This window comes from Aspergillus pseudodeflectus (genome assembly GCF_044049435.1).
Source record: "Aspergillus pseudodeflectus strain CBS 756.74 chromosome Unknown BJX68scaffold_25, whole genome shotgun sequence".
Lineage (NCBI taxonomy): Eukaryota > Fungi > Ascomycota > Eurotiomycetes > Eurotiales > Aspergillaceae > Aspergillus > Aspergillus pseudodeflectus.
This window is the reverse complement of record NW_027263801.1, coordinates 345,580-360,685: the sequence shown is the minus strand read 5'-3', so window position 1 is coordinate 360,685 and position 15,106 is coordinate 345,580. Positions and strand designations below refer to the sequence as shown.

Below are 15,106 nucleotides of genomic sequence, written 5' to 3'. Positions count from 1 at the left end.
TCATTTTGCAGGAACCTTGGAATGGGTACTACTCGGCTGTCCGGGGTAATTCTTTTGTTCTCTACGGACTCAGATCTCAACCCATTTGGATTTATGCATTGCGTCAGCCAAAACGAGCGAAATGAGGAGACGAAGTCCCAGGATGGCTTCCTCCGTACTGTCTCTTTCCCCATCTCAGCCCCAAGAAGTATGCAGGGGGCCTTACCTTAAACTTCCAGGGCTGAGCCTGATCATCCATCGGTCTGCATTTCAACAAGAAGTCGCCACTGCGATCGTCTCCTGTTATCTTTTCTTGACGAGCGGTTCTATATATGGCATATGGTTGTCAAGCGATGAGATTCTCATGAGCCGTGATCAAGCACCAACCCCCTTGCACCAGGATCAGGAATAGAATCTCGCCAGTACCCTCCGCTTCATGTCCCGTTACAATAACGGAACTCGCTCGCACTTGTGCCTCGCTTGTTCTCTGTTTCGCGCTCAGGGCCAGATGAGGTACAGATCCCCACCTTGACCCCGCGTACGCGCGCGCTTCATCCGTCTTGACTCTTGACGGCCAGAACTCGCGCAACCATCAAGGCAGATTGGCGTCCTGCCGAATACCCACCGCTTCTTAACCGCTTGCGACGTCGCAATCGATGCTACAGATTTGGCCGGCGCCAAGCGGCTAGCGGACCTGACCTTGGCCTCATCTTCTTGTCGGTTAGAAATCAAGGGTCGAGTTGGCAACATTTGAAGCTGACAAGGAGGCAACTCGATGCGACGCAACAGAGGCAACGGGCAATCTGATTTATAATTGCGCGACTCATACAGACATTACCTCAACGCAAACTTATGACCATACAATTACTCGTTGGAGGCCATTAGGCGCCCAATGAAAGGGAGGATTCCCTGGATTGAAACACCACAGCTTATCGGTCGCCTGAAGTACCAGCCCTCCAGAAGCCTGTCAATTGGTGACAGAGCCTGAGCGCCAACATCAGCTTACTGCATTGTGTGTGACGGATTAGCCAACGACTGCAAAACGCTGACGTTGAAATGTGATCGACTGGATAAGGGCTTATCGCAGTGAAGAGCCGAAAGAAAAAAAAAATGTCTTGAGGCTGGTCCGTCTCGATCGGGCAACCTTGCGATCTGGAGTCGCTGTAGGGAATTTGTTAGTCTGAATATTCGAAGCTATTTATGTGCTGCCAAAGTGGAACGTACCACGCGCTACCAATTGCGCCACAGCCCCCAAGTTGTTGCATTGGAGCCGAAAAGGCCGTCGTGAAGCGGGGGCAGGAGTGTTGAAGATAAAAGATGGAGCAAGAAAAAATGAGCAAAAAAGAAGGTTGAGGCTGGTCCGTCTCGATCGGGCAACCTTGCGATCTGGAGTCGCTATTTTGGGAATTAGCAACTAAGGTTATTGTTGTGGAGAAATTGGTGTGAACGTACCACGCGCTACCAATTGCGCCACAGCCCCAATGGTTGAAAACTGGCTCATTCTTAAGGCCTATACTCCAACAGGTTAAACTAAGCCTACAGATCCATCGTGACCAGTTTTTAACCACTCCACGACAACTATTATGCAAGGTACGTCTGCTCCAATAATTGCTTCGTGATGCTAAGTTGATTCTTTGAGCATGTAGACTGTCAACCGTGTGTTGAGTTTGCTCGGCGTAGTCAAGTCAATCATGTCATTTTGAGGGAAACTATATATACTGTCCGCAGGTGTCCGACAAGGGAATACCCAAACGATAGTGGATTTTAATGCCCAGTAGTACCTCCAAACGGGACCGAGGGTATATGCAGGTTCTATTCGATCAAAGACAGTCAAACTACAACTAGCTTGATTGAGACCCATAGGCATCCGAGAACCACATGGCCTTAGATAGTCTCGACCGCGTCCCAAAACATCTCAGCGTCCTCAGGTCCTGCACCCTTCACAGCCTGTAACGCCTGCAAGAAAACTCGATGCTGCTTCTCGCCTCTTAGCCTCGCCAGGTCCACTGCAGCGACGTCTTTCGCCGTCACCCGCCAATCAACACCAGGGCTAACCTGCCACGATTTTAGTTCCGCATCGGCCCCAAGTGCCAGAAGAGTACAAAGAGTGGGATACGCCCCAGCGTACGCAGCAACGTGGAGAGGCGACCAGCCTCTGGCATCCTGAACGTTGATACCGAGATTGTATTCTGGTCTCGCCAGCTCTTTCACAACATCCGTGTTGCCCATTATCGTCGCGTAATGGATTGGTGCCCAGTTGATAACCCCTGCGCGAGCGCTCACGGAGGCGCCATATCGAACTAGTGTGGATATGTCTGATGGAGTACCAAAGTTTGCCGATGGAGAGCGGTCCAATCTCCGGAGGTCTGGTGAGCAAAGTCGCAACCGCCGTATTGATGAAGAAGCTTCAGAAAGGCGACCCGATCTTCTTGATTATTCGAGAAGCGTGGCCACAGATAGAATGCAACAGTCCAGCCACTTCTGTCAACATGATCTCCATCGACGTTCTCAGCCAAGAGACGTCGGAATACATCGAGCTGGTTGTGCTGCGCCGCTAGCTTGAGAGTATTTCTGGATCATAAGTTAGGTTGGACAATCCTGGATCGAAAACAGATTAGGGAACTTGCGTGCTGCAATGATCGAGCTGTGCGTTGACATCTGCTCCTGCCGCGATGAGAAATTGAACGAGGTCAAGATTTCCGCTATCAATCGTGCACTTGAATCCGTCAACTCCAAATTCACGTTACCCAGACTGTAGACTCACCATCAGAGGAGTCAAGCCGAGAGAAGTGGCATCGTTTACGCTGGCTGTGCCGTGCCGGAGCAGCTTCTGAACCCCAACGAGAAATCCCCCTCTGCAGGATCGAATGATATTCGAGTCATCTGGCACTAGTCGTTTGACAGAAAGAGTGACTTTCTCGAGTTAAAGGCCCCAGCTGCCAGATGACAGATGCTGCACACCAAACTTGAACCTAAGTACTCGAGATCCGCGGAACGGCAGTGGCAGAGGTATATCGATAGTGCAAGTTGAGCGAGGCTTGCGTCCTCCAGTGTACATATGGCACTCTGCTCTCCCATTCCACAGAGATGGACGGAGATAATAGTGTGTCGAATGCTCGAGTGAGCGACTCGTCTTTCCCAATGGTGTGACTCCCAGGTTCTCTCTGACATTGTCGACGTTGGTGAGAAGGTCGTCGACACCTTGCTGGACTTCAAGGACCGCCGTATTCAGGTTCAGGCTGATCTGTCTCCAATGAGGTCAGCAGCTGCCCATCGCGCATATTCCAGGTTGCCCTGTACATTTCCAGGATGCGAAGACTCAGACTCAAGCTCTGCTCCGCGGTTTGGAGCCTCTGCGAGACCACGACGACCTTGCTACGATCAAGTAGTGCCCAATGGACCCTGGAAGAGAGGTTGCCCTTTGACTAGAGGTCGAATAGCATTTTGTAACTCGACCTTGGCGACCCGCGTCTTTGCAAGTGATAGTTCGATCGTCCTCTTGAACTCTGGAGAGAGAGTCCTGTCTTCGGAGCGGCCAATGCTATTTTTGATGATGTCTAGCTGCTGGAGCTGAGACTGGATAATGGAAACTTTAATAGCGATTTCCTGGACTTCTCGTGGCGCGTCACTTATGGCCCGGAGCAGGGCTAGTGTCGCCTCGGTCACTGTGATAGCTGCCGCGAGCAGTTGCAATATGGCAGCAGTTCCCGAGACAACCTCCATTTTCGGTGTCCATCCTCGACTGTGAAAAGTTGGCAGTTTCAGAGGGCGAGAAGTTCCCTCAGAACTTGGGTGCCCGTCTCAGCCCAGAAGTTTGCCCTCAGCACAGCCTTGTCGCTTCAACCAATCAACCCCACACACGTCGTGGAAGCTGCATGACCCAATTCTCACAGGTCATATCATAATAAATATCATGAGCGACAGGCAAACTTGATCCCCCAGGCTGTCATCTAGAAAAATTCTCATCAACGACGAACAGTATGTGCGTGCACCCTAAGATGTACATGTGCGTGCAGCCTGAGATGTACATATGTGTTGGTTATCCACCCCATTAATTCATATCGAGGCTAATTAAAGACTACAAGTGCATGTGTGGTACGGGTCCAATGGTCTGGATTCATTCTCCAACATGCTATGTGTGCAACCATCAAACCTGCGAGTAAGTGCTTATTTTCCAGGTTACTATATCCTTAATTGTTAACCTTTTTGCCCCAGCAACTGCACGCGCGTTAAATAGTGGCATGGGAACTTTATCATATCCACAAACTCCAGTTTATGGGAGAATATAGCAATGCCAGGGCTTGAGGACACTTCAGGGCATCGACGTCAAATGTATCTCTCACTGAGATTACAGAACATCGTCGTTTTCATCAGAAATTGATTCAATGCCACTCAGTTCAATAGGTGCCTCTATTCTTTAGAGAGCTGATTATGTTTGTGTAACAATGCTTGCAGAAAGTCACCATGCCCCCGCCTGGCAGTAAATGAATCGGGGTTCTCAACAAGATTTGATGGACCCAGGTGAGAACGGCTGTCCTCTACTTCCGAAGAACCCGGGTTCTCGAAAGATAGTGACCGCTGCAGGCGTCTATTACCTACTTGAGCCTGTAGAAGGCTCTAGGTACCCGGCCTTTGGGCTGCTACGGAGTACTGATAGTAGGTCGGTAGCGAAGAACAACGAAACTGTTATACGGAGATACAGCTCTATATTAGTCCTGTTTTTATCTTTTTTTTTTCTTCTTTCAAGTGTCGAGCTACTTTTTATCCCTTGAACTGACCGGACTTATTTGACTGATAGAATGGGTTGCGTACTGATCTATGGTTCATCGCGGGGTTGAGCAGCGCGATAATTCCACGCAAAGATCCTCCGAGTCGGCAGGACACCTAGATAAACGAAGCACGGCCAGGCTAAAGCCAGGGGCGCATCATAGAGCGAAGTGGATGCCAAAGTGATTGCATTCAAGAAAACCCGCATCATAATCAACCCTTACGGTAGCTCTTCGAACTTCGATGGAAAAAAAAAACATGTTAAAAAAAGATGATGAGGCTGGTCCGTCTCGATCGGGCAACCTTGCGATCTGGAGTCGCTGTTCTGGAATTAGCAACCAAGGTTTTTATCAATTGGTGGATCAGTAAGTGGAACGTACCACGCGCTACCAATTGCGCCACAGCCCCATTGGGTGAGAGAAGCAGAAATATTTGCTGCTTATAAGGGGGTTGCGCAAAACTTGGGAAATGTTACAACCATCCTAGTCTGTCCTTTGTCAAGACAGTTCGCTTCATGGTAAGGTGGACTTGACTTGAATTTTGTCGTTTGGATTAGATTTGTAGACTGGCGATGATGTCTTGATACTGTTGGTGCCGTTTTAGTCCCTCTATGTACCTAAGCCGCGCCCTGTAGCTTGATATATATGTGCCCTCGTGCTCAAAGCTTTGTACTTATGTTATGGCCCTCTACTGATTTTCGCAAGATGAGGAACTCTAGTATAAGCCTCCGTATCACATAGCTAAAGGCAACCGCTGCAGTAGACTGCTTTCACGAGGCCTGCACTGTTCGACAGTTGAGGAGCATCAGATTCACATGTGCATTAACTATGGTAGTTATGCTGGGAATAATGCCCATACTAAATGACCACGTGGAGTAAGAATGCTTCCATGCAGCTCTAATCGAGATTTCAATTATGACACGACCGGAGCCTTCGGTCGCAGTAGAGCTTAGGTATAGTAGTGAGTCTCATACTCAATTACAGCCCACGAGCCAGGAATCAAAGTCGCCCTAGACAGTCAGTACCCGCGATAATAATGGCAGACAGATAGTAACTTACCGCAAACTCATCACCCAAAACCCATTCACCCGCCACCTCATTCTCAGGTACAGCCACAGGTATAGCAGGCTCATCCCTCACAACACTACTGCATCCATCGACCGGACTCGAATTTCCTGGCGCCGCAACGGCCTCCAAGATGCTCACACTCGTAACAAGACTATCGCGTAGCGCCTCATGGATAGCATCGTTAACGTTTCTCCCAGCCTGCAGCGCATTTGCTTGCGCAAGGATACACTGGAAGATGACGTATGGTTTTACATTTGTTTCAGCGATCTTCAGGCGCGCGAGGTTTGAGGTGAGGAACGCGTCGAGGGGATTGCGGAGGTTGTCGTATGTTTCATTATTGCTGATGTTATTGGCCTTTGGTATGGTTGATCTTGATGACGGTCGGACAGCGTTGTCTCTCGTAATTTGCGTGAGAAGCTCGTCAAAGAGGACTGCGGCGGCTTGCATGGGGATGTCGCGGAAGCTCGACGTCCCGGAGAGACAAAGGGAGACGTAGTCGCAATTGGTTGGTTCAATGGATGAGATTGGAATTTGGGGTGGGGAGGGCAAGAGGATGTGCAAGGATGTTTTCAGAGCGAACTTTCGCGACGGAGTGTAGGTCGGCTTTGTCTTGGCTTGCATGGAGAAGGGGTCGTGGAGGACAAGGATGAAGCGCTGGGTCATGAGGTCGTAGAGTCTGCGTTGAAAGGTCGTTGGTTGGTTGTTTGGAGTTGGATTGGCCTGGGGGTACATTATGTGAGCGGCTTCCCGGTAGAGGTCGGAGAGCTCTGAGCTGAGACGGAGCGTCTCTTCGTAGCTGGGTCCGTCGCGAAAGTTGTTGATGATTCGCGCGATTTGGAGACGGAGGGGGAGAGATCGAAGTAGGGCTACTTGGATGGATGTTTCTGTGAGACCTTGCGGATCACATGGCGGTAGGGTTTCCCGTTCGATTCGGTCATCGCTGAGGTTTCTCGGGGGTGCGCAGTCGTAGTCATCTAGAGAGATCTGAGGAACCGCCCCGGCATCCATGCTAGTCTGGATAATCAGTTCGAGAACGGTAGCCCACAGGCGTCGACGCATCTCAGCCTGAAAAGGCGACGGCTGAACAAGATGTCCCGGATCCAAGTGTAGACCCATGTGCATAGCAGCGTTTAGTAGGTTCCCAGTGCGGATCCACATATTCTCTGCATCAAGTGTCGTAGCTTGACGAGCAATGAGCAAAAGACACTGCACCTGAATTGCGTCAAGGTCGAGCCTCGGCTGCTCAGCTGGCAAGTCGAGCCACTGTTGAGCAACATAAAGCCACTGCGCAACAGCAGGTCGAGACACATGTCCCGGTTCAAAGACGCTGCCAATAGCTAGCATAAGCAGTAACTTGACGATGAACACTTGACTGGCCAACGGACACCCCCAGAATTGATCGTAGCGGCGCAGGAAGGACGGTCGGTGGATTATCCGGTAGACAGACTCGAATGTACGAAGGTACCCTGCTACAAGTATATCGGCAACGGACTTGGAAGGAACAAGGTCCCGGAGGTTTGGCAGAGTGCCCGGGACCGGGGAAATCTGCATCTTGATGGTCCGTGCTAGCCGATGGCATTGCTCATGGAGGATGCGAATCTCAGACGCTTCGTCGGCGTTGAACTGGTAGAGGAGAACGAGTAGATTGCGGAACTGCACTAGGTGAGCCATATTCATGGCGTTAAGAGGAACAAGCATACCTTCGACTCGCATATATTGGATCGATGACTAAACCCAAAGAACCGGTTCTTGAGAAAGCGGCCATGAATAGCAGGGTCCTGAGGTGTGACCGAACAATCTGGTAATCCAAGAAACTCTTCTAGGACATGCTCAAGCTGCCGAACCCGGTCAGTCAGCGCCTGCACTGAGGGGTCCGGCTCCTGCATGTGCTGCGCTGAAAAATCGCTGCCGGACGAACTCGTGGTGACATCGGTAGTGTTGAAATCAATCGTCTGGACGTAGCGCACAACAGCCCTGTTGTAGCTTACAGGGACATAGGTGCAAGAGGAGCGCCGCGAGCGCATGCAATTGGAGCATGGCGATTTCCGATCACACCTGAGCGGGTCAGCCTTGTATCAGAGTATGCAGTAAGAGGAGCTGCTCACCCAATTTTTCGCCGGCGACATTGCTCGCAAGCGAGGGGTGGGCGTCTCCGATTTCGAGTCGACATCTCCCTGCAGCAGATGTCGCGAGTCAGGCCTCAGTAGAGCTATCTTTCTACCTCTGGTTGTATTTTGAACTGTTCGGGGTGAGATTCGTGCCACCGGGGATAAGGTAGGCTAATCACGACGAATATGTGGGTAACATAACGTTATGCCAGAGACAACCCCGAGTAAACGATCGGAGCGTGCACCATGTGCCACTGGCCATCGAGTCAAAAGCGCGTCAGAAACCACGGGGATGGTCCGTTACCTGGGTGTCCTGTGTAGGGAAGGACGGAGCGATTCGAGACCACGAAAACACCGCCTCGGCCTGGTTCGGTCGTCGAATTCCGTAAAGGGAATAATCCCACCAAGACACGGGCAGGTACCCAAGGAGGTTTATGTACAACGGCCTTGGTGGATGGAGGCGTGATGAAAGGGCGCGGGAGTTGCTCGTATTCAAGCGGTGATTTCCCGATTGGGAATAAGCCGCCGGAGTTACCCTTCGGCCTCGGCCAGTCTCCCCAATATCCCCGACCCTCCATTGCACATTCCACCATCCATGCTCAAGCTCAGACACAGACATGATCGATATAAAGATGGTGGCGCTCCGGAGAGGGACGCTTGGTCTCACAGGGTTCAAGCATACTTTTTCGTTCATCAGCCACTATGGACTCTACCCAGACACTTTCCCTCCCCGTAGAGGGCCTTTCGGATAAACACCCAGAGAAGCAGCAGTCAGAGCAACAACATGAGCCCCGACAGCATGAGCCCGAGACTGAGCAAAAGCAAAATGGCCTTCTGGACTTTCCTGAAGGTGGATGGCGAGCCTGGGGCGTAGCCCTGGGCAATTCCGGCGTCATGCTCTGTACCCTAGGCTACGTCAACTCATGGGGGTTTGTATATCCTCTCCCCTCACCAGGCCCAAACTAACAAGGGAAACAGCGTATACCAAGCCTACTACCAAGTCCACCAGCTCCACTCCGAAACCTCCTCCGCAATCGCCTGGATTGGCTCCCTCCAGACGTTCTTCTTGTTCAGCGCCTCACTCGTCGGCGGCCCCCTGTTCGACCGTTACGGCGCAAAGGTCATCTATCCGCCCGCTGTCATCTACACACTCACCATATTCCTCACCAGTATCTGCAAGGAGTACTATCAATTCATGCTGTGCCAGGGTGTCCTCAGCGGCATCTCCTCGGGCCTCGTCATGGCACCCGCCATGTCCGCGACACCTCAGTACTTCAACAAGAAGCGAGGGGCCGCCATGGGCCTCGCCGTCGCCGGATCCTCAATTGGGGGTGTGATCTTTCCCATCGCGCTGAACCGCATGCTCACGAAAACGGACCTGGGCTTCGGCTGGTCTGTTCGGATCGTCGCGTTTCTTGTTCTGGGTCTCCTGCTGATTTCCTGCCCGCCGATCCGCGCGCGCCTACCACCAAGGGAAACGGACTTCCTCCTCCCTCGCGCCTTCAAGGAACCGGGGTACACGACCTTAATGATCGGCGCCTTCTTCACGTTCCTGGGCATGTTCCCACCACTCTTCTACCTCCCGAGCTACGGCATCTCGCAGGGAATGACGCCGACAATGGCCTTCTACCTCAGTGCAATTCTCAACGCCACCTCGTTCCCAGGCCGAATCGTCCCCGCAATCCTCTCCGACAAATTCGGCAAGCTAAACACCTTCGCCGGCGCGGGTATCACAACGGGGATTCTAACCCTCTGCTGGCAGCGCGTGGAGGGCAGCGGCGGCGTAATCGCCTTCACTGCGTTATTCGGCTTCTTCTCGGGGGCGATAATCTCCGGTGGAACTGTTGCGCTGGCGTCGTGCGCGAGCGATGCGAAGAATATCGGGACTTATATGGGGATGGGGATGGCGGTTGTGTCGATTGCGCCGCTAATCGGGCCGCCGATTTCGGGCGCGCTCGAGGATACGAAACTCGGGTTTCGGGCGGTTTCGGATTTTGCGGGCGTGGTTGGTGTTTTTGGGGGCTTGTTTACGTTGTTTGTTGTTAAGACTGCTGGGGGGAAGAAGGTTTTGTCTTTAGCATGACCCACGACCCGGGACTTGCTAAGGAGATTGGAGGGTCTTAAGGTGTGCAATGGATGCTTGGTACTGCATGGTACTGGCCTAGACCGCGTTACATGGAGTGGTCAAGGAGGTGTGTGAGGTCTGAGACTGGACATCAGGTCGATTTAATATGTATTTCTCCCCTCAAATTTTAATACAAGGCGTCAGGCTTTCTTCACTATCCCTGTCTAAGAGCGTATTCTGGCCCGGTCATGAGCTGGAGAGTAGAGGCATATTGCGACCATTAAGAATGGTAAAAAATCGTTATCATGGAAGAGAGCGCCTTGTCCAATTCATCTGGCATTCAGGCAGCGGTTCGAGCATCACCAATTCCGTCTGTGGCGTGTAGGTAGTCGTATGCATCGTTGGAACATTTACAAACCACTCTGGTATTCACAGGCAAAGTGGTTCGTCCCGAGCAAATCGAGCAGTCCTAACGAGAGTGATCGAATTTCCGCCCCAGAAAACCTTGCTTGATACCCTCGGACCTCCGCATGTCACAAACCAAATTGCCAAAGCCAATGCTATCCTTGTGTGTGCCACCATTAGCAGCAGGGGTAATAGACCGTCTGTGAGAATCCTGGGAGGTATCAGACGTTTCCATTTTTGACCTATGAAAGTCGATGTGTCCCATGATATGTGGCGGTCCGTAGAAATATGCGAGGTACTCTAGCGCGTCATTGACATCGATGATCGGAGGCTGCAGCGAGCTGCGTATTCGGGAAGCCATGAGAGCCTGCGGTGGACCCGACATATGCTCGACAAGATATGAGAGACGCCTTTCGGGGGTGTTGAAGCGGTGGCCCTCGGTCTCTAGCTTCCACCGCAGATGGTATGCCCAGTTCCCAAATTCAAAGCAGCCCATGTTTCTGAATAGAGGCGGTTCCGGGGCAGACGGAGGTTCGGTTCTCGGAGCAACAGTAGGCATGGCGTGTGCCTCCGTTTTGCTATCGTGTTGGCTTCCAGAGGTGGGGGTCTGTCTGATATCATCATCCCTGGGAGCCGCCCCGGAATCATAACTAGTCCTAGTCGCTTCCCACTTCTCTTCAACCGGAACTTGGAATTGTAGGTCTGTCTGAGCTTTGTATAGTGCCTCGAATAAAGACCACGAATCCGCGAGGTAGCGACGATGGAAGTTCTCACGGTCAATCCACAGCGTTCCACTGGGGGTCTTGACCATGAGCATGAGATTGTCGGAGACCCTCATTCCGAGTGTGGCTTCGGGTCTTGCAGGGGTTCGAATCTGTCCGGCTCTCAAGTTCTTTTGGGGGTCGATCGGCCTGGTACCGGTCTCCATGTTGGATTCTGGATTTCAGTGAAAGATTGAATAAATGGGATGCAAAAGGGTTGAGTGTCATAAGAATGGTAGAGAAGAGCCGTTAGTGAGTTTAAAATGACGTTGAGGGAAAGTCTTTGCGAGTATTAAGTTTAAAGTGCTGGTCTGCTGTTCAAAGTTCCCGCTACCATTTTGAATGGGAGTGGGCAGGTCCATCGCACCTGCCGTCATAATGTGTTGTGGCCGCTTCCTGGATACCACAGGCCTCAATCTTAGCTCGTAGCTCGAGCATCGCCTGGATCAGTTCGGGGGCATCTCCGACGGATTTTTGATATGTCTTCGCGTTGGATCTAGTTGTGTCACTTGTGAAACTCTCGGTTGTTGACAATGTCAAGGTCACATGCACGCTAGGCCGGACCCAGCTTCCACCCGTTGGCGCCTCAACTCTCGAGATCTACACTTCCCCCACTTCATTTCAAGGGTGACCATGGCTCCAAGTCGACTGCCCCATCTCAGAATGTCTCAAGATGATCTTCAAGGCCCCATTGTGTGCCAGAGGTGCAGGAATAACCCTTTCTTTCGAGATCCGCGGCGCTCGCCACCACCCTTGCCAAGTCGTGAGGCAATCCTCCGTAAGCTCCTGCTTGTGCACGCCCCGGACACGGATTATTTCCGCGCCGCGATAGATGCACTCACACCGCACGATGAGCACAATGACGAGCCTTTCTTTCCTCAGTGTATGCGTCTGCCATTGGAGGTTCGCGGGATGATCTGGCTCATGGCTGTCCCGCAGCGGACGTATGACGTGAGACTCGCACCTCAGCCTTGTGACTGGGGTGCTTGGACCGCCTGGGACTCTTGTTGCTCTCTATGCCGCATATTGCCTGGGTATGTTATGAAGCGCGAAGCGTTGTGCTGCGTCACGGAACCAAGGTTTTTCCACCCCCTTGCGACCGGATAGCTAGCTTTCTCATGCCTAGTGATCGTCTTCTGTATGATTTGGGGTCCGACGACTAGAGCGGCCTGATCTGATAAAGGGGATTGCAGCTAAAGCTGGAACTGGTAGAATAACCCTCACACGCTACCTGGTGGCTTTAAGACAGTTCAGTTTGATGTTGACGTGGAGGATCGCCCTGCGGTTTTCAAGGCGTTCTCGCCAATCCAACCTCCGCAGTTGTTTGCTGAATATGGGCTCGTCACAGTGATTGTCGACCTGAACGATGATCAAGCTCTTGCGGAGATTGCAGCTCTTCACGATAAGACTGCCCTTTCGTGGCCTGTTTTGGAAATGCTCTGTTTGAACTGCTTGGGAAACATCTGGATAAGCTCCCAGAGTTTATATTCTAAATGGTTCTGGTTGATCTTGCATTTGGATGAGTTGAGTGAGGTGGATAAACTTTTGGTTTTTGAGACTGTTAAGCCAGAGATCGCGCCGTACAAGCGCGGCGGAAGAAGAATCTGTCCCAGGCGCCACGAATACTTCCAGCGGTGGCATTCACTCTCCAGCCGAAGGATTAGACCAAACCAGCTCGATTAAAGAGCATACCTAGATTTCTGCATCTGCGTTCCGGAATACCTCTCTGGTCTTGTCTCTGACTCAACCCCCTGCTCTCGTGTCCAAGCCTGGCCATAACGCTGATCGGCTTCTCGACAAATCCTCATTGAATGCTTCTCACTGCTGTACATACATCCGAGGTCAGACGTCCCAGCTGTGGAAAGCAAAGCAGCCGTCTATACAACTCAACCAAAAAAAAAAAAAAAAGCGCAGATACCAATCAAACCACAACCTTTGAGAATGAAAGGAACAAGGAATCACACTCCCGCAACCGCGTCCACAACCTCCCCCGCCGTCTCTATTGCCCCCTCCTGGGCCATCTTGACGGCATAGATACTAACAAGCAACACCTCCACGAAAAACTCCCCAAGCGGCACCAAAACCTGCAATTCGCGATCCTTTCCACCGATAAACTTCTTCCAAGTCCCCACACTGCTCGGCCCGCGACTCTTCTCGTACGTCGCAACCACATTCTTCGCCTCATCCTTGAGCCACATCTTACTCGACATCGATTCCGTATGCCACTTATACGTCCCCATCCGGGGAATCGTAATCGTATACTTGTCGCCCAGCGTCGATCCCTTCAGCAGACATACTGTCCCCCGGACAGTAAGGTCGTACTTCGAACTGAACGTGTGAGACCCCACCTCGCCAACCAGCGCCTGCGGATTGTTCGGGTCGGCGCCCCGCGCGAGCACATAGTCTGCCTTGCTGGACTTGGGCGAGGAGGTCAGGCTGTAGAGCGGGGGTGCGGTGGTCGGTTGGCCCGCGGGGTGGACGAGGATGATTTTGTGTGTTTGCGGGGATTGTCGGAGGAGGAGTGTTTGCGGACCGCTTGGCATCCTGGGTGGTTGCGGACTGGGGCCGCGGTTGTCGTAGCTGGGACGAGGCGAGTGACCGGGCGATGGCACAGGCGATGGACCGTGTCCGTAGTGTGTCTTTTCAGGCGGATACCCGTGGCTGAGGCTATGGCTATGGCCATGACCGTGCCCGTACCCGTTGCCTACCTGGAGAGAAGGAGGTGGTCCCGGGTAGGGATTGTTGTACCCGTTTGGTTGTGGTGGTGGTGGTCCGGCGTACCCGTAGCCTGGACCTTGGGGCGGATATGGGCCGGCAGGTGGTGGATAGCCGTAGTTGTAGCCGTTGGCGGGAGGAGGTGGACCTTGTTGATGAGGGCCAGGAGGGTAATAGCTGTAGTTTGGGGGTCTGGAAGAGGAATTGAACATGGCGCTTAGTGGTTACCAAGGACCTGTATAGATCCAAGGAAGAGAAAAAGGATCAAGTAAGATAGAAAAGTAAGATAGACCGATCGAACCCTGAAGGATCAAACCCCCAAGAAAAAGCGAGGAAAGCCAACACCTTATATACCCAACCCGCCCCCAAAGCCTCCAAACTTAGACCAACAAAAACCAAGCATATCGGTGGCCGGCGGCCCATAGAACCCTTGATTCCTCATCACCGTCAGCACCATAAATAAAACTAAAATTATTGTTGAAAGCCCAGAGCTGTACCCTGGGCCCCACATCCTGAGCCGTCAAAACGACCAGTGACGCCAACTAGCGCTCTATCAGACCGAAAGCGGCTTAGCGTCTTCGCGACGTCAGTCTTGGCCGAATTTCTTCCCCGATGCAGCGGGCAAGGCTGAGTCGAAGCGTGCGGGAGAAAGTGGTGTGATTGGGTGGCGCGGCGCGTTTGGGCGGTTTTGCCATTTGGTGGCGTGCTAACAGGGGCCCAGCGGAGAAGTAGCTGAGAGCTGAGGTGTTGAATACGGGTAAAATGGAGTAGAATCGGAGGAGTTAGGGGAAAGATGGGGATGGGGTGACACTGCGATTAGGGATCGATTTGTAATAGGGGATGTTGGTGGTTGTAAGCAATTTTTTTCCTGTATTTTTGGTAGTTTGGGCGGGAATCGTACAAGCAATGTAGCAAGAAAAGAAAATTCTCAAAGCAAAAGCTGCGACTGAAGAGTCCTAACGGCCGCTAGTCGCACTGGACTCGAAAAAAGAAAAAAAAAGTGAAAAGGGACGGTTGAAACAAGGGTAACGGGTGCCACTTCAGAAGCGAAATAAGGGAGAAGCTTCGCCAGCTGAAGCTATCTAGCTAAGCTCCTCGAAGTATCAAATGTTTTCTAATCAAAATCTCCGCCTTGCGCCTGCATCGCTTGTAACCCGTGGCGCCATACTGAAAGCAGTGGTGTACGATCCAATAATCTCGCGGCGTTCTGTTCTCCATGTACCAATCTCAAAACACCCC

The 15,106-nt window shown here is 52.0% G+C and overlaps 8 protein-coding genes across 8 annotated transcripts; 2 read left to right on the top strand and 6 right to left on the bottom strand.

The window, feature by feature from the left end:
* Positions 1-1,863: 1,863 nt before the first annotated feature.
* Positions 1,864-2,208, bottom strand: BJX68DRAFT_267595 (uncharacterized protein; the record flags this gene model as incomplete). Its single annotated transcript, XM_071045850.1, has 1 exon — positions 1,864-2,208. The coding sequence occupies one exon, from the start codon at positions 2,206-2,208 to the stop codon at positions 1,864-1,866; it is 345 nt and encodes a 114-aa protein (XP_070898424.1).
* Positions 2,209-2,593: 385 nt separating this feature from the next.
* BJX68DRAFT_267594 (ankyrin repeat domain-containing protein) lies at positions 2,594-3,702 on the bottom strand (the record flags this gene model as incomplete). The annotated part of the gene is made up of 5 exons (XM_071045849.1): positions 2,594-2,695; positions 2,744-2,892; positions 2,941-3,223; positions 3,280-3,354; positions 3,406-3,702. 5 exons carry the CDS (start codon positions 3,700-3,702, stop codon positions 2,594-2,596), a joined length of 906 nt encoding a protein of 301 aa, XP_070898423.1.
* A 1,025-nt stretch (positions 3,703-4,727) lies between these two features.
* On the bottom strand, positions 4,728-5,149 carry BJX68DRAFT_238623 (uncharacterized protein). Its single transcript, XM_071040386.1, has 2 exons — positions 5,127-5,149; positions 4,728-5,066 (listed from the first exon to the last, which is right to left on the bottom strand). The coding sequence occupies exon 2, from the start codon at positions 4,955-4,957 to the stop codon at positions 4,796-4,798; it is 162 nt and encodes a 53-aa protein (XP_070898422.1). The 5' UTR covers positions 4,958-5,066; positions 5,127-5,149; the 3' UTR covers positions 4,728-4,795.
* A 570-nt stretch (positions 5,150-5,719) lies between these two features.
* Positions 5,720-7,837, bottom strand: BJX68DRAFT_267593 (fungal specific transcription factor domain-containing protein; the record flags this gene model as incomplete). Its single annotated transcript, XM_071045848.1, has 3 exons — positions 5,720-5,755; positions 5,805-7,466; positions 7,514-7,837. 3 exons carry the CDS (start codon positions 7,835-7,837, stop codon positions 5,720-5,722), a joined length of 2,022 nt encoding a protein of 673 aa, XP_070898421.1.
* A 674-nt stretch (positions 7,838-8,511) lies between these two features.
* BJX68DRAFT_276262 (MCT family MFS transporter) lies at positions 8,512-10,059 on the top strand. Its single transcript, XM_071048053.1, has 2 exons — positions 8,512-8,850; positions 8,900-10,059. The coding sequence occupies exons 1-2, from the start codon at positions 8,624-8,626 to the stop codon at positions 10,002-10,004; spliced, it is 1,332 nt and encodes a 443-aa protein (XP_070898420.1). The 5' UTR covers positions 8,512-8,623; the 3' UTR covers positions 10,005-10,059.
* Positions 9,994-11,767, bottom strand: BJX68DRAFT_238616 (uncharacterized protein). Its single transcript, XM_071040385.1, has one exon. The coding sequence runs from the start codon at positions 11,317-11,319 to the stop codon at positions 10,456-10,458; it is 864 nt and encodes a 287-aa protein (XP_070898419.1). The 5' UTR covers positions 11,320-11,767; the 3' UTR covers positions 9,994-10,455.
* A 48-nt stretch (positions 11,768-11,815) lies between these two features.
* BJX68DRAFT_267590 (uncharacterized protein) lies at positions 11,816-12,835 on the top strand (the record flags this gene model as incomplete). Its single annotated transcript, XM_071045847.1, has 2 exons — positions 11,816-12,103; positions 12,365-12,835. The coding sequence occupies 2 exons, from the start codon at positions 11,816-11,818 to the stop codon at positions 12,833-12,835; spliced, it is 759 nt and encodes a 252-aa protein (XP_070898418.1).
* A 213-nt stretch (positions 12,836-13,048) lies between these two features.
* Positions 13,049-14,707, bottom strand: BJX68DRAFT_238614 (uncharacterized protein). The gene has a single exon (XM_071040384.1). It carries the CDS (start codon positions 14,077-14,079, stop codon positions 13,111-13,113), a length of 969 nt encoding a protein of 322 aa, XP_070898417.1. The 5' UTR covers positions 14,080-14,707; the 3' UTR covers positions 13,049-13,110.
* Positions 14,708-15,106: the final 399 nt, after the last annotated feature.

What these genes read in the sequence shown, in the direction of transcription:
- BJX68DRAFT_276262 (XM_071048053.1), top strand. Translation starts at nt 8,624, where the DNA reads ATGGACTCTACCCAGACACTTTCCCTCCCCGTAGAGGGCCTTTCGGAT. An exon ending in GGCTACGTCAACTCATGGGG is followed by an intron (nt 8,851 to 8,899) that starts GTTTGTATATCC and finishes CAAGGGAAACAG; the next exon opens with CGTATACCAAGCCTACTACC.
- BJX68DRAFT_238616 (XM_071040385.1), bottom strand. Translation starts at nt 11,319, where the DNA reads ATGGAGACCGGTACCAGGCCGATCGACCCCCAAAAGAACTTGAGAGCC.
- BJX68DRAFT_238623 (XM_071040386.1), bottom strand. Translation starts at nt 4,957, where the DNA reads ATGATGCGGGTTTTCTTGAATGCAATCACTTTGGCATCCACTTCGCTC.
- BJX68DRAFT_238614 (XM_071040384.1), bottom strand. Translation starts at nt 14,079, where the DNA reads ATGTTCAATTCCTCTTCCAGACCCCCAAACTACAGCTATTACCCTCCT.